Source organism: Mastigoproctus giganteus, chromosome 5, assembly GCF_048544385.1.
Source record: "Mastigoproctus giganteus isolate SK-2022 chromosome 5, ASM4854438v1, whole genome shotgun sequence".
Lineage (NCBI taxonomy): Eukaryota > Metazoa > Arthropoda > Arachnida > Uropygi > Thelyphonidae > Mastigoproctus > Mastigoproctus giganteus.
Genome location: NC_143579.1, coordinates 114,209,844 through 114,232,598, shown reverse-complemented (window position 1 = coordinate 114,232,598; position 22,755 = coordinate 114,209,844). Strand labels below are relative to the sequence as shown.

At 37.6% G+C, this 22,755-nt stretch overlaps 1 protein-coding gene across 7 annotated transcripts in view; it reads left to right on the top strand.

Annotated features, from left to right (window-relative positions):
* The window catches only part of LOC150085649 (cilia- and flagella-associated protein 206), a 465,016-nt gene that overhangs the window by 240,846 nt on the left and 201,415 nt on the right, over positions 1-22,755 (top strand). For all 7 annotated transcript variants that reach the window (XM_090373411.1, XM_090373412.1, XM_090373415.1 and 4 more), the window contains one exon: positions 18,107-18,252. In XM_090373411.1, coding sequence (XP_090229537.1) covers positions 18,107-18,252 — 146 coding nt within the window. The remainder of the gene's footprint in view (positions 1-18,106; positions 18,253-22,755) is intronic.

Sequence of the window (22,755 nt, the reverse complement as noted above, 5' to 3'; positions counted from 1 at the left end):
GTCTGTAATCAAGTCACAAAGGAGATTAGGCAACCAAAGGCAGATATTAAGAAATCTATGGCAAGGGATGCAAAGAAAAACAGCAAAGGCTTCTTTACTTGTGTAAACTCTCGAAGGGAAGGGATGACTCAGATTGATATCAATGGTTTGACTTTTGATAATCCTGCTCAGGTAGCTGACAAACTGAATGATTATTTTGCATCTGTATTGACACACGAGAAATTCTGTAGAGAAGTGGAAGCCAGAAATTTATCCAAGTCTAATATGGAGATAAATGATTTTGTAATAACTGAGAGGAAAGTGGAGGAGAAATTGTAGCACTTAAACATAAGTAAGGAACACGTGGTGGATGAGGATGGTTCAGGTAAATAATCTATCCATTTATATTAAGGTTGGCAACAAAGGAAGTATGCAAACCCTTAGTCATAATTATGAGAGCAATCTTGTATTCGTTAGAGGTCCCCACGGACTGTAGACGTATAAGGCAATGGTGAAGCCACATCTTGAGTACTGCAAGAAGGTCAGGAAGCCTCATTTTAGGAAAGATGTACAGCTGCTGGAATGATTACAGAGAAAGGCAATGAGATTGATGAGAGGAAAAAAAGGCTGTTTTTACCAAGAAAGACTTGTTCTGCAAATTACAGTGTCTGGAGATTAGGCACCTGCAAGGTGATCTGATTGAGGTGTATAAAGCTTTGAATGGTTTGAGCAAGCTCAATGCTGATGGGATTCTTCTTCTTCTTGCTCAAATTTTGCACTTGAAGGGGCATAAATTCAAATTGAGGAAAGACAGTTGCAGAATAGATGTGCACAAATTTACCTTTAGCCAGCGAATGGTTGATCGTTGGAAACTTCCATCTGCTGTTGTGCAAGTTGATAGCTTAAATAAATTTAAGGAAGAACTGGATAGACTCTTACAGCTAATAATAGATGAATGGGAAGTGAGTTTTTTGTCTAGCCAATGCTGTTTAAGTTTGCATCATATGCTACTACTACTGCTAATTTTAATATAACTACCATCAAGGGTAAAGGGGAGGAATTTTGCTTTCATAAAGAGATTAAATACTTCAGTGATCTTACACAGTTTTTAAATTCTTCTCATTGGGACTAAGTGATAATGTTACCTGCTGAAAATTGTTCAAGGTTTTGACCTAAGGGGATGTCAAGTAGATATGACAAATAGAAAAGAAGAAATATGAATGAGATGAGTGTAAATTATCAGGTGGCAGTTTGTACTGACTGTAGAAACGTACACTAAGCACAAACTGTTCTGCAGTCAAGAAGTAAGGGAAGAACAAAAAAAAAAAAGAAAGAGGCAACAACTAAACAACAAAAAACAAAAAAGACCTAGGATAATTGTATGGTCTGACTTAAGGTTCTCTGAGCAGTGCAGACAGGCTGCTTAATTATGCCAAGAGACAGCTCATGTGGTTCCCTTAATGATATGCAGAAATTCTGTTGGCAGAAAGAGAGGAAGTGATTATCCCATTGTATGAAGCAATTGTTAAGGCTACACCTTGAGTACTGCATAGAGTCTACCCACCACATTTTAAGAATGATATGAATCTCTTGGAATGGGCACAGAGAAGAGAACCAGTATTAGTAAAGGCCGCAAAAGGTATTCTTACCATGAAAAACTAATTCTGCAAATTGCAGTGCTTGGAAACTAGACACCTATGAGGAGACCTCATTGAAGTGTTTAAGTCTTTAAATAGATGGAGTAAACTAAGTGGTGATGGCCCTTACTCTTTATTGGATAGTACACATAAGGGGATGAATTTAAGTTTAAAAGGGACAGCTGTACTGAAATTTTCTTTCAGCCAGAAAGTAATTGATTATTTGAACAACTTCCATCTGGGGTTGTGGAAGTTTATAGTTTGAATAAATTTAAGTAAATATTGGACATATTATTAGAGGAGGTTGACAGATGAGATGGGTTGGGTTTTTTTTTTTTTTTTTACTAATTCTATGTAAGCTTGCTTCCTTGCATCAGTTGCCACTACTAATGCCAAGCCAGACCCCATTCTAGCATCCTGAGCGGATGCCACATCACCCATATAGTCCTAACTGTGCAAGATCAATCATTCATTCTTTTTTGTCCTACAAAAGATGGCCTTTTTAGGGAAAAATTTGTTAATGATGCTGTTATTGCAGCTATTGAAAAGTGATTTGTAGTCAGCCTTCTCTTGGAGGCTGACAGCAACTTTAATGAAAGGGCGATGCAGGCTCTGGTTCGGTGATGAGAAATGTACTAGTATACAGTAGAAGCCCTCTTAAACTACCTTTGCTTAACTGCATTAGCTGACCTCCCCTCCCTCTTCCTACTTTAAAATACATTGTCTGATGCCCACATATCAGATTGCAGTCTTTTTCTGGATACTGCTCCTTCACATCCCAATTGTTAGCAACTCAAGGAAGTGGACATAAAAGCTGTTTTTGCCACTAATTGTAACATCTTTAATCCAGCCTATGGGTTGGAGGGGGGAGGGAATTTCTTTAGAATGTGTAAAGAGACAACATAGGCAAAAGTTTTTGAGTTCAATTTTGTAAAAAATAGAATACGTGAATAGATATCTTATATTCCCTTTAAAAGTCATCAACATCAAAGATGTATTTATGATATAGCACTATCATGGAATTAATTCCCATGTTTAACATTTACTAAATCTTGTGGGAGGGAATGGTCTAAGGTTGACAATGTTATTGAAAGTACTGCAGATAAAGAAGATGAGAGTTTATTAATATTAACTGATTTCAGAAAAACTGAAAGTTCTAATGCTTTACAGCAAGAAGTCAAGAAGAATGGATTTAACAATACTTTTTTTAACAGATCAGTGATGATTTATTATAAAATTATGCGGAATATGCAGAAATCATACGCGCAATGAGAGAATCAGATGGATCTAAATGTGAAGAAGGGACTGAATCAAATTCAGAGCCAAAAAATTCTCATGCAGCAGCTGAAAATGCCCTAATTACAACTTTACATTATAGTGAATAACAGCCCGATTCAACAGTCAATTGTGATGTTTATAAAAAATGTGGAGGAACTTCGCTACAGTACATGACCTGTTGTCATCTAAGTTGATGAAAAATTACATTACTTAGGTAATTTTTACCTAAGTAATTGTAATTTTTACCTAAGTAAACATGTACATTCCTTTACTTATGTAAAGGAATGTACATGTATATATTTTAAGTGAAAATAAAATTCTCAAGGTATATGTATACTTTTTATGATTCCCTGCTTTAATTGATTATATATATAAGGCCACCATAGCCTAGTGATCAGGTGCACGGGTACATAAGTACATGTGCCTTGAGTGACCGGGTTTCAAGTTCGTGACTACTGAATACGGTGCTGTTTCTTGTATTCTATCTACCTTGTGAACTCCTCTGACCATTTGGTTGTCCCGGAGTATAAACAGAAAATTTATTGTAAAGCATTTCTCACTTTACAAGGTTTTTTTTTTAATCCCAAGTATCAACAAAATCGAAAATATGAACATTAATTGCAAAAAATGAATGTTAAACATTCATAAATACTGCATTCCAAACCATGTGCATAGCTATAAAATACAGGCAGTTCTCACTTTACAAATTTTCGCTTTACGAGTTTTTTTTTTTTCAAGTATCAACAAAATCGAAAATATGAAGATTAATTGCAAAAAATGAATATTAAACATTCATAAATACCCCATTTCAAACCACACTCGTAGCTATACAATACAGTGTACCCTGCTTTACAATATTAATCCATTACCATCGTATCACAAAAATATCGTAATGTGAACCCAATAACACATTGTTTTTTTGTAATTCATTCCACGACCTCGGAAGTTCAAATTTTCGCTATATAACTAACTAAAAGGTCGTTTTTATAGTGTAAATTGTATTAGTTACCAATTCGAATCACTGAAATGCACTACACTTTCATCGTTATCAAAGGTTCTGTTATAAGAACCAATTTTGTGAATGGCTTTGCGATATTTTTCTAAAGCACATATCTGGAAGTCACAACCATAAAACAATAAAAACAATTTACACTTTCTGGGTTATTGGGCTTTTCTGTTACTGTAAGCAATTATAAACGGGTAGTAAACTCAATGTTATTGCATTTGCGAAAATACCGATAACTGGAATTGTGCGGTTTTTTACGTTATTATGGTGAGATGTGTTTCCCCTTTACTGAAATCTTCAATCGTATAAAAAACAGAAATAAAATTTCAGAATCTTCTCTTCATTCTTTTTTTTTTTTTTAAGCTTCGTAAACTTGTTACTCCATGCAAATCGGGTTAGTTGCAATTTGTGCGTTCTGTTAAAAAATGCTATGCATGCCATTGAAATTTATAAAAAAAAGAGAAGATTATCTTGGAAACAAACGCCTCTTGAAGCATTTCTGAAGAAGATGACTCCTTGTGCAACAAACAAACGAGTGCCGAGCCAATAATGAGGGATCAATGAGTGTGTATTTAGTCGATGATGATGATGAAGAATAAACATTCTTCATCATTTGTAATAAGTCATAAATAATTTCTCTATTATTATAATTTGCTTGATTTTACAGGCTACATTTTCATTTCTTTGGATAAATCAATCATTGTTTAAACATAAACTAATTAGCATTAGCATTAGCATTAGTAGAGGCATACGATGCAAGAAAGCAAGCTTATTCAGCACCAGCCAAAAAAAAACAAAAAAAAAAAAACCAACCACTACACCCATTTCACCCCTCCATTCGTTCGAAATACCTGTCCAGCTGAGCCTTAAATTTGTTTAGGCTATCAACTTCAACAACAAGCGATGGGAGTCTATTCCACAAACCAACTGCCCGCTGGCTAAAGGCAAATTTCCGCACATCTATCCGACATCCGTCCTTCCTCAATTTGAATTTATGCCCTCTCAGGTGATTATTCTGAGCAAGAGGAAGAATCCCATCGGCATTGAGCATGCTCAAGCCATTCAAAGCCTTATACACCTCTATCAGATCACCTCGCCGATGCCTAGTCTCCAGGCTCTATAATTTGCAAAACTTAAGCCTTTCTTCGTAAGAGCAACCCTTTGTTCCATTCACTAATCTTGTTGCCCTTCTCTGTACTCGTTCCAGCAGCTCTACATCCTTCTTGAAATGAGGCCTCCAGACCTGTATACATTACTCAAGGTGTGGCCTGACCAATGCCTTATACAAGGGAATAATCACATCCCTGTCCCTGCTAGAAAAATTCCTGTATATCATTGACAAGACACCATGAGCTACTCTTGCAGCTCGTCTGCACTGCTCAGAGAACTTCATATCTGCCTGCACAATTACCCCCAGGTCCTTTTCATTCTCTACCACTGTCAGCGTAGTACCACAGAGTTGATACGTTGACCTGGGGTTACTGTTTCCCATATGTAGTACTTTACATTTGTCAATGTTAAACTTCATTTGCCACCTCTCAGCCCATCTGCTCAACCTTTCCAGATCCTGTTGCAGCAGCATAGTATCAGTAGTGTCCTTAACAACCCTGCCAACCTTGGTATCGTCTGCAAACTTGGACATTAAGCCTGATACACCATCATCAATATCATTTATAAATACAGAAAACAACAATGGACCCAACACTGAACCCTGAGGAACTCCACTAATAACATTAGTCCACGTTGAGCAGTGTCCATTGATTACCACTCTCTGTCTTCTGCCACTCAACCATCCCTTTATCCATAGCAGCAATTTGCCTCCAATGCCACACTTCTCCAATTTGTGCAGCAGTCTTCCATGCGCAACAGTATCAAAAGCCTTTCTAAGATCCAAATATATAATATCAAAGTTATTCCCTGCATCCAGTTCTTTTGTGACTACATCATAGTACCCAATCAAATTGGTCAGACAAGACCTGCCCTTAACAAAACCATGCTGTGTCTGAGCTATAACTGAATTCTTGTCCAGATGATCCTGCAGTGCTTCTTTAACCAGTGTCTCCATTAATTTTCCTGGAACCAAAGTTAAACTAACAGGTCTATAATTACTTGTGTCAGCCTTTGATCCTCCTTTGTGAATTGGGGTTACATTTGCACATCTCCAGTCCATGGGTACCTCCCCTGAGTCCAAAGAAGCTCTCATAATTATGGCTAGGGGGTTTGCTTACTTCCTTTGCTGCCTCCTTTAATATAACTGGATAGATCCCATCCACCCCGGGTGCCTTTTTTATGTTTATCCTCAACAATTTCTCCTCCACTTTCCTCTCAGTTATTAGAAAATCATCTAGCTCACTGCCAATGTTTACTTCACCTACGACATTCCCCTTCCTGAATAACTCCTCATGTGTGAATGTAGATGCAAAATACTCGTTTAGATTGTTAGCCACCTGAGCTGGATCCACAACTGTTGAACCATCAACATCCAGTGGACCAATCTGATTCATCCCTTTCCTTCTTGAGTTTAAATAGGTAAAGAACTCTTTTCTGTTTTTCTTTGCATCCTTTGCCAAGGATTTCTCATAATCTGCCTTTGCCTGCCTAATCTCCTTTGTGACTAGGTTACAGACCAACTTATATCTATCATAGGCTTCCATGTCACCCATTAATTTGTATGTATCCCATGCATTTTTCTTCTCTGCCATATGTCTCATTAGTTCATCTCACAACCATTTAGGCCTGAACCTTGAACAATATTTCTTGGTTGGTATGTAAAGCCTGGTAGCTTCCAAGATTAGTTCCTTGAATGCTTCCCATTTTGAATTTGCTGTTGGTAACATCATCAGTTGGCCCCACTGTATAGAATTTAAATACTGTCTCAGACCATCATAGTCGCCTTTACGAAAGCAAAAACCCTTCCGTTTACCTCTGATGGTAGTTACCTCCTTGAGTAAATCCCACTTCAGCACACTGTGATCACTGCCACCCAGTGGTTCCTTTATCTGCAGATTCCTAATGCATGAAGAATCACTACTGATAATCAGATCAAGAGTATTACTCCCTCTAGTTGCCTCCCGAACATGCTGGTGTAGAAAACAATCATCCAATAAATCCACAAAAGCCTTGCTAGTGTGTGAGTGACCAACCCACAAATTCCAGTCAATATCTGGGAGATTAAAATCCCCCATTATAAGACTCTCTGATTTACTGGCCCATTCTATTTCCCTGTACAGTATCTTATTATACTCATCAGAGTCATTAGGCCTATAGCACACTCCTACTCTCAATTTTGATTTACCTATGCTTATGTCACACCAAACTGACTCGACACTGCCCTGTCCATCAATGTCGACTGGCTTCACTTCCTTGGATTTTATGTGTTTTTTAACTAATAGCATAACCCCTCCTCCCCTCCTGTCCTGTTTATCCTTTCTATACACATTGTACTCCCCAAATTCCAGTTCTGCATTCCTTATATCTGTGTGACACCACGTCTCTGATATCCCAACAATATCTGCCTTTGATGTTTTGAGCAGTACCTCAAATTCATCAAATTTATTTACTAAACTCCTAGCATTGGTGTACACGCAAGTATACATGCACCTGTTTCTATTCTTAGCTACCCTAACACAACCCATGTGTTTACTTGTACCGCAATGACTTCCAGCAGTCTCTGAAATATCCTGCATCTTGTTTTTCAGGCTTCTGCTCATTCCAATAGAAGCAGTGCAAGAATCTCTTTCACCTCTGCCAGTGGCTACTGTTAATCCATTAGTCTTTGTCTCCCCCCAGGCTAGCAGTTTTCCGACCCACCTAACACTGCCTCGATAGCATCAGCAAATATTCTTGCACCCTTTCTATTTAAGTGTATCCCAACCCTGTAGAAGCAATCTCTCCTGTTAACAAGTACATTCCAGGCTGAAAAAAATTCTACCCCTTGAGCCTTGCACAATCTTTCCAGGGCCGAATTGATCGACAAGTCTCTCATCATATACTCCCTCCTATCGTGTCTGGCCAGTATTGCAGACACTTTCAAATTCAACCCTACTTCACGGCTTTTTTTTCAACAAAAAAATTAGTTAACGAATTTCATTATTGATAACATAACCCCTATTTTTAACATCATGTCTATGGAAAATAAATTCCTGCTTTATGAGCAGGCACTAGGAACGAATTAACTCATAAAGTCAAGAATTACCTGTACAGTGTATCCTGCTTTACGATATTAATCAGTTCCATTGTATTATTAAAATATCGAAATGTGAAACTAATAACGCATTGTTTTTTGGGAATTCGTTTCAGGATCTCGGAAGTTGAAATTTTCGCTGTATAACTAAGCTATTTATCTCTCTAAATTGTCATTTTTAAAGTCATGAACGTGACCTTAAGGCCATATAAAAGGTCGTGAACATGGTTTGTAAATTACATTAGTTACCAATTCAAATCATTAAAATGCACTACACTTGCATCGTTATCATATGTTCCATTATAAGAATCAATTTTAACGCCTTTGTAATATTTTTCTAAAGCACATTTCTAGAGGTCACGACCACAAAACAATAAAAGCAATTTTTTGAACTTTCCAGTTTATTGGGCTTTCTGTTAGCGCAAGAAATTATAAATGGGTAGTGAACTCGATCTTATTGCATTTGTGATAATACTGATAACTAGAATTGTGTGGTTTTTTACGTTATTATGCGTAAGAAGAAATTATGTTGGCGCAAGAAATTATAAACGGGTAGTGAACTCGATCTTATTTATTTTTTTTTTTTTTTATGAGAACCCCAAACACGAGAGGTATTAGAACCTATAGTACTTAGTACCGTGCTTGGGTTGGAGGTTGAGAAGACGAAAGAAGATATTTGTTGATATTGGACTTGAACTTCTGCAGATTGTAATTTTCAGGAACTACGTATGAAGGAAGGTTGTTCCAGAAAACGGCAGTTGAATGAATAAATGAGGAAGATGAAAAGTTGGTTCTGTGGGTTTGAAGTTGGACAGTAAATGGATGTTGGCTGGTGGCAGCACGTGTTCGGACTGTTTTGAAAGAGAGAGCGGGAATTATAGAAGCCAATTCAGAAGAACAGTGCCCATGGAAGTATCTGTAGAAGAGGCATGCAGCAGAAACAGTGCGTCTATGAGAAAGCGAATGGAGAGACTCTGTTAGAGATGAATCATTAATTAACCTAACTGCCCTCTTCTGAATGGAATCAAGAAGCCTGAGAGAGAGAGATTTTGGGGGCACCACCCCAGATGTGGGAACAATATTCTATGGCAGGGCGGATTTGCGATTTATACAGAGTGAGCAGCTGTTTGGAAGAAAAGTAACGCCGAGAGCGAAAGAGAAAACCAAGTTTTTTAGATGCAGAGGAAGCAATATTTGTAATGTGATTGTGCCAAGAGAGATTAGAAGTCAGGGTAATCCCCAAAAGAGATATATCATTTTGCCTAGAAATCGGAGTGTCACTAAAGATAAGCATAGGAGCAGAAGAATCCTTTTTGCGAGATATAAGACAAGATTGAGTTTTAGAAGGGTTGAAATCAACTAAGTTGTCTTTGCCCCACTGGAGAATTACCTGAAGATCGGCATTTAGGGAATTGGTAACGGATATTCGAGAACTTGAAGCTGATTGAGCTGGACATGGTTTCTCAAAATGGAAAGTTGAATGCAATGTGCTATCATCGGCAAAACTATGGATAGGATTTCCAGTCAATGGAAGAAGGTCATTGATATACAAGAGGAAAAGAGTGGGGGAAAGAACTGAACCTTGGGGGACACCGGCATTAGTGGAGAAGTTAGAAGACAGAGAGCCATCTACCATCACCCTCAGTGAGCGATCAGAGAGAAAACTGGATAACCAATTACTAAAAACAGTTGGCAAACCATAAGATGGAAGCTTGTTTAGAAGACCTTTATGCCAAACACGATCAAAAGCCTTTGAGATGTTGAGAGCAACTACTTGTGTTTCACCGAACCTTTCCATTGAATTAGTCCACAAATGGGTAACATAAGCCAGAATATCACCAGTGGAGACACTGACTGAATCCATACTGGCGATCATTGATCAGATGGAAGGTTTCTAGGTAGTTTAAGAGTTGGCAGTTAATTGATTTCTCCATTACTTTAGAAAGAGTAGAAGTAATTGCAATGGGACGATAATTGGATGGGAGGGATTTGTCACCCTTTTTAGGAACTGGCTGGATATGAGCAAATTTCCAAGCAGAAGGAAAAACACCTTTGGAATAAGAAAGTGAAAAAAGGCGGCAAAGAATAGGAGTAAGTTCAGGAGCACAGGTTTTGAGAACAAGTGGAGAAATACCATCCGGACCTGGAGCTTTCTTAGCATCAAGGTTCATCAAAATCCTTCTGATATCCTTTTGACGGAAGACCACAGGAGGCATCGAATGGAGCGTGTTAGGAATGGTGGGAGGTGTTTTACCAAGATCATTAATACATGAGCTCAAAGAAAAATGGGATGCTAGCAGGTCAGCTTTATCCTTGGCTGAAGTGACAACAGAACCATCTGGTTTGGACAGAGGTGGGAGCAGAGATGAGCAAAAGTTGCGGCCAATAGCTTTGGCAAGAGACCAGAATGCTCGGCTACCATTAGGGCAAGAAGCAAGTTTCCTACTCTTAGCCTGTTCAAACTCTAGTTTGGACTGATTAATAACTGCTTTACAATTGTTGCGAGCTTTGGTGTAGGCAGAAAATGAAACTGAAGAATTGGAAACAAGCCAATTATGATATGCAACGTTCTTCTCTTGGACAGCCTTAGCACATTTATTGGAAAACCAAGGTTTAGATAAAGGACGAGATTTTAAAGTGGAGTTTTAAAACAGTAATCAGACCAAGGAAAAGAAGAAAAGAAGTCTCGCAGGTCATCCCATTTTGCATTCTTGTAATGCCAAACAACACGAGGTTGGGAATAGCCATGAGATAAAGGTTCCATTGGAGAAGAGACAATCACCAAGTTTTGGTCTGAAGTGCCTAAAGGACCTCTCACTTCAACCTTGTACTTAGAAGGGTTGTTTGTGAGAAAAAGATCAAGCGTATTGGCTGTATGATTAGGATTGTCCGGTATTCTTGTAGGTAAATGAACAATCTGTGCTAGGTCATTAGTAATTGCAAAAGCCTCAGCATCTAGACCTGCTGGGTCGGTGTGACTAGAAAACGGAAGCCAGCTGGAGTTGTGAACGTTAAAATCACCAATGAAAATTACCTCACTGTTAGGAAAGTTGGACTGGAGAAAGTCAAGTTGCAAAGAGAGGAAGTCAAAGAGCTCCAAGTGATTAGTGGAGTTGGGAGATCGGTAGAGACAACAGATGAATTTTACACAATGAGGTAGAGAGATTTTAAGCCAGAGTAGATCAAAGAGAGGAGATTCCAAATTGCCAAGTCTCTGACAGGGAATATCAGAACGGACATATGCACAAGTACCACCTTTGAGGCGAAAGGAATCATAAAGCAAATAATTTGGACATCTTAGATGAGCAGTAGTTGAATGAACTGATAACTGAGATTCAGTCAGAAAAAGTACATGGGTTTGGAAGACTGCAAGTGGAAATGGACATCGTTGAGATTAGAATTGAGACCACGTATATTTGTGAAATGAATTAGGAAGTCCTTGGGAGATTTAGATCTTTTCGCAGATAAGCTTGCTCTATTATTTTGACAATTCATGGTGTATTCAATAGTAAGAAAAAGTGGGTGGGACATGCTGTATGAAGTAATGAAATTTTTGGATATGGCGTACATGTGGTAAGAATATACCCAGATCCTTGACATAACGTGGCCTCGACAATGCTCCCCGCATACACACTACTCGGACTCCCTCCAGTCACTATCTGGCAGAGTAGAGGTAGCAAGATTATACACTAGCTGATCTGGAAGCTTTCTAGAGAGTTACCAATAGGTTCAGTCCGGTGTACTAACTAGCGGCCGGCCTGCGAACACCGTTTTAGAGCTGTACCCTCGAAATGTAAGGAATATTGGATCTCGCCACGACATTCATCATAACCTCAAAAATCATCAATCATACTGCATGATGGAAGAGATAGGGAAGGGTTGGCCGGAACTTAGCTCTAGAGACTAAACATGGGTTCCACCACTTCAAGCCTCCAATAAGCAAAGTGGTGGTATTTCACCGGTTGATGAGAGTCATCTACCACCTAGTACTGCCTGGTAACATAGAGGGGCGGCGTTCTTCCATGTGGTGTGGGCGCCACACCTCGACCCCTGCTTACGTTGGTTCACACCTGGGTGGTCACCCACCATGTACTTGTGCATGAAGGTTATACCCAGGATTACTAACAGTCCCACCATCGTGAAGGTGCAAGCAGAGGATTTGGCTGTCATAGACCGTCCGGACTTCGCCGAAATTGGGTCCACTTGACTTGAGTGGCACCCGAATATCAGTTCCATCAGCGTTTTAGACTCCCAGGTAGCAAGAACAGCTTGTCTGGCATATCTGAGAGAATGTCTGTGACAACCTCAACAACCTCATAATACTGATAACTAGAATTGTGTGGTTTTTTACGTTATTATAGTGAAATATTTTTCCGCTTTACTGAAATCTTCAATTGTATAAAAAAACATAAATAAATTTTCAGAATCTTCTCTTCATCCCTTTTTTTTTTTTTAAGCTTCATAAATGTGGTACTCTACACAAATCATGTTAGTTGCTATTTGTGTGTGCCTTTAAAAAATGCTTATGCATGCAATCATTAAATTTATAAGTAAAAGAGAAGATTATCTTGGAAACAAACGCCTCTTGAAACATTTCTGAAGAAGATGACTCCTTGTGCAACAAACCGAGTGCCGAGCCAATAATGAGTGATCAACGAGTGTGCATTTAGTCGATGATGAATAATAAACATTCTTTAACATTTGTAAGTCATAAATAATTTCTCTATTATTATAATTTGTTTGATTATAATAATAGAAGGCTACGTTTTCATTTCTTTGGATAAATTAATCATTGTTTAAACATAAACTAATTAGCTAACTAATTTCATTGTTGAGAACGTAACCCCTATTTTTAATCTATTGGAAATAAATTCCCGTTTTACGAGCATGCGCTAGGAATGAATTAACTCATAAAGTTGAGAACTGCCTGTATATAATCCTTAGCATACATATATGTATATACAGGGTGATTCACTACCAATGCGACAAACTTGCAGGAGGTGTAGGGGCCTCAAAGACGAATCGGAATCACATAGAATTGCAAGGTCCGAAATGCCTTCGTCATGCGGTAGAGGACGTTGAATGGGAGGTTGCGTGAACAGCGATCCCACTGGAAGTCAGCATTTGCGAACTGTTTCTGTTGAAGAAACCAAGTAGCAAAAGTCCTCCGGAGTGGATAATCCGCAGGCTCCAATGATTGGACGCGTTGCAGACAGTATGAACTCATTTGGTTTGTTGACAGTATCCTCCATACAGTGGATTGGGAAATACCCAATCGTTGGCCTATCGCTCGAGTACTCGTACTCGGATTGCCTTCTGCAAGACGTAGGACATTCTCCTCGTTATCTGGTGTCCTCGTCGTTCGCTCTCGATTCTTGGTACCTCTCGTGAAAAAACCAGTCTCACGTAACCTTCTGTGCACACGTGCGAAAATCGTATGATGAGGAGCATGCGCTCCTCATCATACGACAAGGTGGTATGATGAGGAGCGACATCCTGGTACAAGCGCAGAGCGGCGCGCCCATTACAGTCCGCAGCTCCATACGCGAGGTGCATGTCAGCCAGTTCAACGTTTGAATACTCGTCCATCCTACTGCCTCAGGAACCGGTTCGCAAATGCTGACTTCCCGTTTATCAAAAGAAATTGCACATCAAAGAGTTATATACTCCATTCCCCCCACTTTTTTTCATTGGAATAATAGTAAATGTGTGTTTAAAAAATAAAAAAAAAGTGCTGTGCTATATATATATATTTACATGCAAGGTATGATCAAAAATTTTGTGGAGATGAAGTAATATTTAGGAAATTAGTATTAGTAATGGTAAATGATGGAAAAAACCAATCTAATACAGCATCAGTCTTAAAAAATAAAAACATTTAGCATTTCACTTTGCCATCCCCCTCCAATACTTTGTCTAAAGCCAACTTCCACACATCTATTCTGCAACCATTCATCCTCAATTTGAATTTAAGTCCCCTTACGTGCATAGTATGAATGAGAGGAAGAATGCCATCAGCATTCTTCCTCTTTACAAGTGCCAATCCATTCAAAGCCTTAATCGGATCATCTTACAAGTGCCTAGTCTCTAGATGCTACAATTTACAGAACTTAAGCCTTTCTTCGTATCCCTTTGTTCCCCTCACCAGTCTTTTTGCCCTTCTCTATACTCATTCTAGCAACTCTACATCTACCTAAAGAGGCCCCCAGACCTATATGCAGTACTCAAGATGTGGCCTGACCATTGCCTTATACAAGGGGATAATCACCTCCCTATCCCTGCTCGCAAAATTCCTGTATATCATTAACAAAAACCATTGTGCTGTTGAGCAGCCTGTCTACACTGCTCAGGGAACTTCACATCCGACTGCACAATTATCCCAGGTCTTTTATATTTTCCACTACCCTGAGTGTACCACACAGTTTGTATTTTAATCTGAGATTACTGATGCCTGCCCATAATGGAAGCTTAGGGACCTGCACGTTTTCCCAAGCTGCTAAGTGTAATTTTATTTATTGATTCGAAATTATTGTTTTTCTCTAACTTTTGATTTAAATTTAATAGGTTTTTTTTTTTTTTTTGTGATTTCCTGATTAAATTGGTGTATTTTTTCTTTACATGGCCTTTGTAATTGCTTAAAAAACCAGTCAACGCTGGCATTATGTTATTTCAATAGGAACATTCGAATTCAGCCACTATTGTGTTGATATAGCAGATACTAGAAGTTTCTACATTTCTACGAAGTTTTCTAAGTAGCTTGTTGCAGTGTAATCAGTATCAGAAAAGAATTATAAACTATAATTTATAGCACTGCTTATGTGTTTTAATAGCCTATCTTTATCACGTAGTCCATAATGAACAACATTAATATTCGTAGAGCTTTTAATATCGGTGATTTTTCATAGCTATAGTATCTCAAATGGGCCGCACGAAAGTTCAAATCACGTAGGTTAGCAATACATAGTTAAATTTATTATATTTAAATAGTTAAATTGATTTTATTTGTCATCACAACAAATGACAAATAAAAGTTCTGCATATAGGTAACAGTAATCCCAGAGTAAAGTACCAACTGTACAGTACAACACTCAGTGAAGTGGAGAATGAAAAAGACCTGAGGATATTTGTGCAGTCAGATATGAAATTTTCAGAGCAGTGCACACAGGCTGCAAGAGCATCTCGTGAGGTTTTGTCAGTGATATACAGGAACTTCGCAAGCAAGAATTTTCCTTTAGCCAGCAAGTGGTTGATTGCTGGAACAAACTTCCATTTGTCATTTTGGAAGTTGATAGCTTAAATAAATTCAAGGAAGAACTGGACAAACTTTAGGAGCAAATGGATAGGGGAATGGGGACTGTTATTTATTTATATTTTTTATTTTTTTTGGCTGATGGTGTATAAGCTTGCTTTCTTACATCATATGCCACTGCTAATGCTAATGTGCACTACTTTGCATTTCTCAATGTTCAACCTCAGTTGCCATTTCTCACCAAACTGCCTACTTTTTCTAAATCTTGTTGCAGTAGCATATTGTAATTACTGTCATTAACCACCCTGCCAACCTTCATCATCTGCAAACTGAAACATTAAGCCTGATATACCCTTCATCATTATCATTAATAAATACAGAAAGCAACAATAGGCCCAGCATCAAACCCCGAGGAACTCCACTGATGACATTAGTTCACAAAGAGCAGTATCCTTTGATAACAACTCTCTGTCTTCTCCCACACAACTATTGCTTTATCCATAGCAGTAATAACTGTCCCTTAATGCCACACTGTTCCAATTTGCACAGTAGTCTGTTACGTGCAACAGTATCAAAAACTTTCTTGAAATCCAATATATGATACCAAAATTATTTTTTGCATTCAGTTCCTTGGTCACTTCATCATAATAACCTATCAGATTGGTTAGAGATTGCCCTTTAACAAATCCATGATGTGACTGCAGTATAATTGCATTCATGAGATGGTCCTGCATTACTTCTTTAACCAGTGACTCCATAATTTTCCCTGGAACAGATGTCAAGCTAAAAGGTTTTTAATTACATATGTTACATTTTGACCCCACCTTTATGAATTGGGGATACATTCACACATCTTTTCCACGGGGACAGCCCCTGAATCCAAGGATCTTCTCATAACTATGGCAAGGGTTTGATTACCTCCTTTGCTGCCTCCCTTGATATAATTGGATAGATCCCGTCCACCCCAGGTGCTTTTCTTAAATTTAACTTCAGCAGTTTTCATCTACTTTCCTCTCAGTTATTACAAAATCATTTAGCTCCATGGTGGAGTTTGATAAACTTCTTCCATGGTACTGCAATTCCGTGATACAACATCAGTCCCTGAACATTTTGATCAAACCTCGTATATACATATACATACAAAAAAATTGTGAATTTCTTTTTCTTGCTGCTTCAATTATTCTGTATTGTCATGTTTTGAAGTAAAAAAATAACTCATCGACAGAAAAAAATTGTGATAATAAAGGAAATGATGACTCTTTATTTTTGAAAAAATCACTTGCTAACACTTAACATTATGCATTTTTCTTGGCAAGTAATAGTTTTTAAACACCACCACCAATCATATAGATAAACCTTATTTTTAAATAATCTTTTATATGAAAAAACTGTTATTGTAAATAAAAATTATAATAAAGATATTGTAATAAATGTTATTGTACACTCACTGGCAAAAAAATTTTAAACCTTTTACATATGGCATTAACAAATAATTAAATGTATGGTATGCAAATGTAAGTTGTTGCATCTTATGATGACAAGTTCTTTGTATCAGATAAATACTGTATTCATTCTTAGGGCTTCTTACATGATCTGATCATGAAGAAGAAGAAGAAAGGTGATCTTTCCAATTTTCGGAAAGGTATTAATGTTAGAGCATGTTTAGAATGATCCACAACTGAAATAACAGCAGAAATCATTGTTACTGAAACTATCTCAAAAGTATACAATGGAAGATTAAAGGAGAATGCAGCTGTAAAAGTAATAAATGCAGCATAAAGTTGGTGGCACCTCCATAGCCAGGTGGGAATGAGCAGCAGTGTGTAGCACACACTTCTTGATTAGACCAGGGTTCGAGCCCGTCACCACCAAATACGGATGATGCGGAAAGGTCAGGGAATGACCACCGCATATTCCCGGAGCAATATGGCCTTAGTTGCTAATGCTCCTAAAAATCAAATAACAAACAAACATAAAGTTGGCATTTAAAATGAATTTATCAGAATAGATAGGCAAAGAAAGGTCCATTTCCAGCTAAATTATGTGGTAAGAGCTGAGAATTAGTAGTTGTGTGCCTATACAAAAGCCCCTTCTTTCTGTATAAAATCAAAAGATTCAACTGGAGTGATGCCAACAACACCAAGACTGGACTGTGGAACAGGAAGGTGACGTCTGACAAGCCTTGATTTACACTTTTTTGCACAGCGAAAGTGTGGTATGAACCTCGTGTTGCTGTACATCCAGACTCTTGTGTCGATCACCCAAGCAACTGGAGTTGGTATCATGGTACGGATACTATTAGAAGGTCGTGTTACCTCCAATGAATATCTTTCTGTCATATCAACCAACTTCATCGTGCAATGCTTCATTTTTAACCAGATTATGATGGCTTCTTTCAAGACAACCACCATACAAAAATTTTATTTCAATGGTTCAAGGAACACTTCCAAGATTTCCAACATCTACCTTGGCTGCAGAACTGAACCAAACCCATTTGAGAATATCTAAGATATGTTGAAAAGAGCAATTCCGCTTCGCAGTTTTTTGCTGACCACAGTACAGCAGGTGACAAATTTCCTGATGGAAGAATGGTCAAATCTAGAATTATATTCCTTCAAACAACTAGTGGGAATGCATACCACAACATGTATGGGCTGTAATTTTGTGATGACTCTACTAGATCTCGAATGAAGGTTTATAGTTTTTCAGCCAATGTATATATGTATATGGTATATATACAAAATAAATTGCATTTCTTTTTCTTGCTACTTCAGCTATTCTGGATTATCATGTTTTAAAAACAACAGATGGCCCATCAAGTGAAAAAAATTCTGATAATAAAGGAAATCATGAATTTTTATTCTTGAAAGAATTACTTGCTAACACTTACCAGTATTCGTTTTTCTTAGGGAAACTCATAGTAAGTAATTGTTTTTATACACCACTATATAGATAAACCTTATTTTTATAAAATAATTATTTCTTTTCTCTTACTTATCTGTGTGTGTGTGTGTGTTCAGAAATTTAGTTTAAATTTATTAAAAATTAAGAAAAATAAAGAAAATATATAGTAAAGCAAACATTGGTATCTTCAATGCATTTCTAACTGTGTATTGCTAGAATAAAATTATTTTGAATTAAATTAAGAATAGATAAGCAGAGAAGGCTAAGCCTTCTCTGCTTATCTATGAATACAAAAACAGTACTTAACTACAGCAACAAAAGAAGATAGAGGAAATAAATTAAGAATAAAATAGAGGATTATGTTCCTAAGTTAATTTAGAAATTAGAGCCAATTAGTAAAAATTGAGTGTTGCCCCCAAATAGGTGCCATTCAGGGGTCACCACTACTATATGATATAGCACTATCCAAATTGTGTGAAATATTGCTATTTACTAAACAAAAAACCTACCACGACATAACCATAATGGGAAACAAAAACAAATCAAAACAGTAACAATTTATTATGGAGAATGAAGACAGTTATATTGTTTTAAATTAAATTTAAAAAAAAAACACTTAAACCACAATAAAAAATAGTTATTTTGTTATATCTATTTGGTGGTTTAAGTGTTTCTTTAAAATTTAGTTAATAACAGACAAATCATTGAGTCCCTTCTCTTTGAAGGAAACAAAGCTTATAATAGTTGTGGAATCTCTACATTTCAAACATTAAACATATCAATACATTGACACAATTGACAAATTATCAGCAAGCTGATACAATTGATTTGCATAACAATAACTCTTATGCAGTGAAAAATTAATTTACAAGCATTTTCTTCTGCAACACCCTTATTCTTAATTTATCCCCCCCCCCAACTTTTGTTGTTGTTGTGGTTAAGTACTGTTTCTTTTTGTATTCATAAATGATTTGGCTTGGCCTTTCTCCATCCTTATTCTTGATTCAATATTGCTATATACACTGGTGTTCAACGAAAGTGCATCATCCCTTAAAATTGTAATTATCATCCGAATAACATAAGTATATTGCAATATTTCTTACAGATTGCATCAGATAAGATTGACACTTGTAGGTGATGATGTAATATTGCATCAGCTGTTACTTTCAGCTATATAAGCACGTTCTGCAAGAGTTGCAGTCATTCCTTGCTTGTGTCAGGTTGGTGAGTTACGTGCAGTTGATACCATGAAGGAAGAGTGCTTTTGTTGCTTTACATTAGGAAGGATGTTCTTCCCATCACGTTGCTTATAGAGTGTCTTGTAATCAGTCGACAGTGAGTAGATTTCTTTCCAAACTCAAGAATACTGGTTCTGCTGGTTCTCTTTGGATAGGAAAAAAGGAACCGAATGCAAACGAGTCTCTACACCAAAACAGCACCACATTTTTAAGCGCTTATGCCTTTAAAACCATAAAGCTTCTTCGTCTGAGCTGAAAAAAGAATGGAAAAGACATATAGCAGTGTTAGCAAGTGCAGTAACAGTCAGAAGATGCCTCTTCAAAAATGGACTTGTAGCTCATCATCCTAAGAAGAAGCCCCTCCTCACACAAAAAATGAAAATGGCCCAATTAATTTGATGTAAGGAGCATGTCAAATGTACCCCCAAGCAGTGGAAGTCAGTTATTTTCTTCAATGAGAAGAAATTCAACCTGCATGGGGGACAAATAATTTGCCGTACATGTAGTGAAGAATATCATCATGACTGTATGGTGTCTACAATGAAATTCCCTACTAGCCAAATGATATGATGATATGGGGGTGCATTTTGTATCGCGGAGTAGGTCACCTGCAGTTTATAAAAGGTTCCATGAATGCCAATGGATACCTGGAATGGTTGGCAGCAATTTGCCAATGGAAGGCAAATTGCTGCCAACCATTAGAGACCATTTCAACCTGCCAAGTAACTGCATCTTTCAGGACGACTCTGCTCCTTGTCATCGGGCAAAAAGTGTAAGTAGGCACTTCTGTAGTTACTTTAGCTTCATTTCTGCATTAGAAGTTCAACAGTAATGTGTTTACATTTGTTACAGGTGAAAACATGGTTGGAAGAAACAGGAAACAACCCGGACCTGAATCCTATAGAGTTGGCATCATGTGGAATCTGCAGTTGCCAGAAAGAAACCAAAGACCCTTCGTAAACTTCAGGAAGCCATAATGTGTGTTTGGAACCATGAGCTATCAGTTGATTATCTTAAAAAATTGATCTTGTTAATGCTTCGACGGTGTGCTGCAGTCATCAGGGCCAGAGGCGGTTCAACTAAATATTAGTTTGCACCTGGTGAACTTTTCATTTTGTTTTCCATTTAAAATGATAAACTGAAGCAAATTGAGTGCCTCTGATAACATTTCGGCCATAATTGTCATGTTTACCAAAACTGTTGTATAAAGGTTGCAAATGCTCATTTTGGAATATTTTGAGAGCATCTGTCAAATATTACTTAGCTTTGCCTTAACTATTAAAAAATATCTTTTGTTTATATTTCTGTTTGCGATGCTAGTCATTAACGTAACATACCATCGTGAAAAAGGGGTAAAATTCCTAGGTGATGTACTTTCTTTGAACACCAGTGTGTGTGTATATATATATATATATATCTTTTTTTTTCACATACTCATATATCCTTTTAAATTATACTTGATTGACCAACTTTTCAAGCTTAGAGCATAAAATTGTACTATTTGAAGTAATTGGATTGATGTATAGGCAAGATATTGTGGTTGCTGTTAATCTGCTAATCTATGCTTTGCCCATATTAGCAGTTTTCTAACCTATTTAATACTGCTTCAATAGCATTAGCAAATATTCTTGCATCCCTTCTATCCATATGTATATCATCCTTGTAAAATAAGATCTTTCCTGTTAACAAGCACAGAAGGATGGTTAAGTGGTAGGAGACAGTTGTCCACCCCCTCTTTGAGGTTGCACCTGTGATGTCTCTACTGCTCAAGGTGTCCACTCTGTGTTCACTCTGTTAGGACAAAATCCAAGCCCTCGGCAACCAAGGGTCTTTATCAACCTTTGATCGCTGCAGTTTTTGAATTGTGTTTTCAAATGAAATGATCACTTGGTGTCATTTCATCCTGCATAACCCTTTCATCTCTCTCTTGTTTCTTCTGGGCATGTTTTAGGATATTGACAGAGAGGATAAGACAAAAATTAACACATAACATTTATTAGGTAAAGAAAGTACACAAAATACTTGCATCCTGAATTAACACAATGATTGGTGCCTCCGTAGCCAGGTGGGCAGGAGCAGCAGTGCGTAGCACATGCTTTTTGATTAGACCGGGGTTCGAACCCGTGACCACCAAATACGGAAGATGCGGAAAGGTCAGGGAATGACCACCGCCCGTCCTGGAGCAATATGGCCTTAGTTGCTAATGCTCCTAAAAACCAAATAACAACAACAATACAATGATTAAAGTATGCATTGCTTCCAAGTTCAGCCTTAAAATGACTACAAGAATTTAATTAAAATTATAAAATCATATAGTTAAGTATCTTCAAAGTATTCTACGTTCTACTTTCTAGACATATACATTCCTTGACTTTGTCACTCACTAAATAACGATAAGTTGGATAAACTGTGATGTACGTAAAACACCTTTAAAGTAAACGGGAAACATTTTGTGATCCCCCAGTGGATGTCCTGTCATCTTTTATCAAATATTCTCATTAAATTTAAAGGACTAGTATCTGTCCATAATTGATTATCGTATACTCTCTTTTGACATTTAATTTACTCGAAAAAACCTTTCAGGTGCTTTCAATAATCATAGTTAATCCACACATTATTGAATTGACACAGATTTTAGAACTTAGGGAAGATTGACACAGATTTTAGTATTTAGGAAGAATTGACACAGATTTTAGTACTTAGGAAGAAAGCATTTAATTTAACGTAATTTTGCTGTTTCAGACATTTCCATTCACACATAAGAAACTGTGTACTTATTAGGTTAAGTTGTTATTGACAAAAGCTGATGGTTTGGCTTCCCTTCTTCCAGTCAGACACTAGAGCATTGTCCCAGACTCTAAAACTCTTTCTCTACATTGTTCTTCCACTTCGGCTGCATCATTCAGTTCGGACAATGAAGACAACGTCTGAAGAGGCTACGACAAGATGCCGATGATCACTCCAACAGCAGTAACAGCATCGACAACTGCAGGAATCAACCACGCTATGACAAATCCGACAGAGCCTCCAGAAACAATAACGGTGACAACCCTTTGGTGTCTTTTTTTGGCCTTTTTTATATTCTGTAGAAAGCAATTTGTCTTCTCGGGCAAAACTCTCTCATTGGCCACTGGAAGTCACATGTTTCTTGTGCAAGACAGTGCTAGGGTGACTAACAGCCCCAAAAGGGGTCCCCCTCATTTGTGAGTATTTGGCACCATGGTGTCGGAGACTTTCCCAGGCTGTCTTCCCTTACAGCCAGCCTCCCACGCCATCTACTC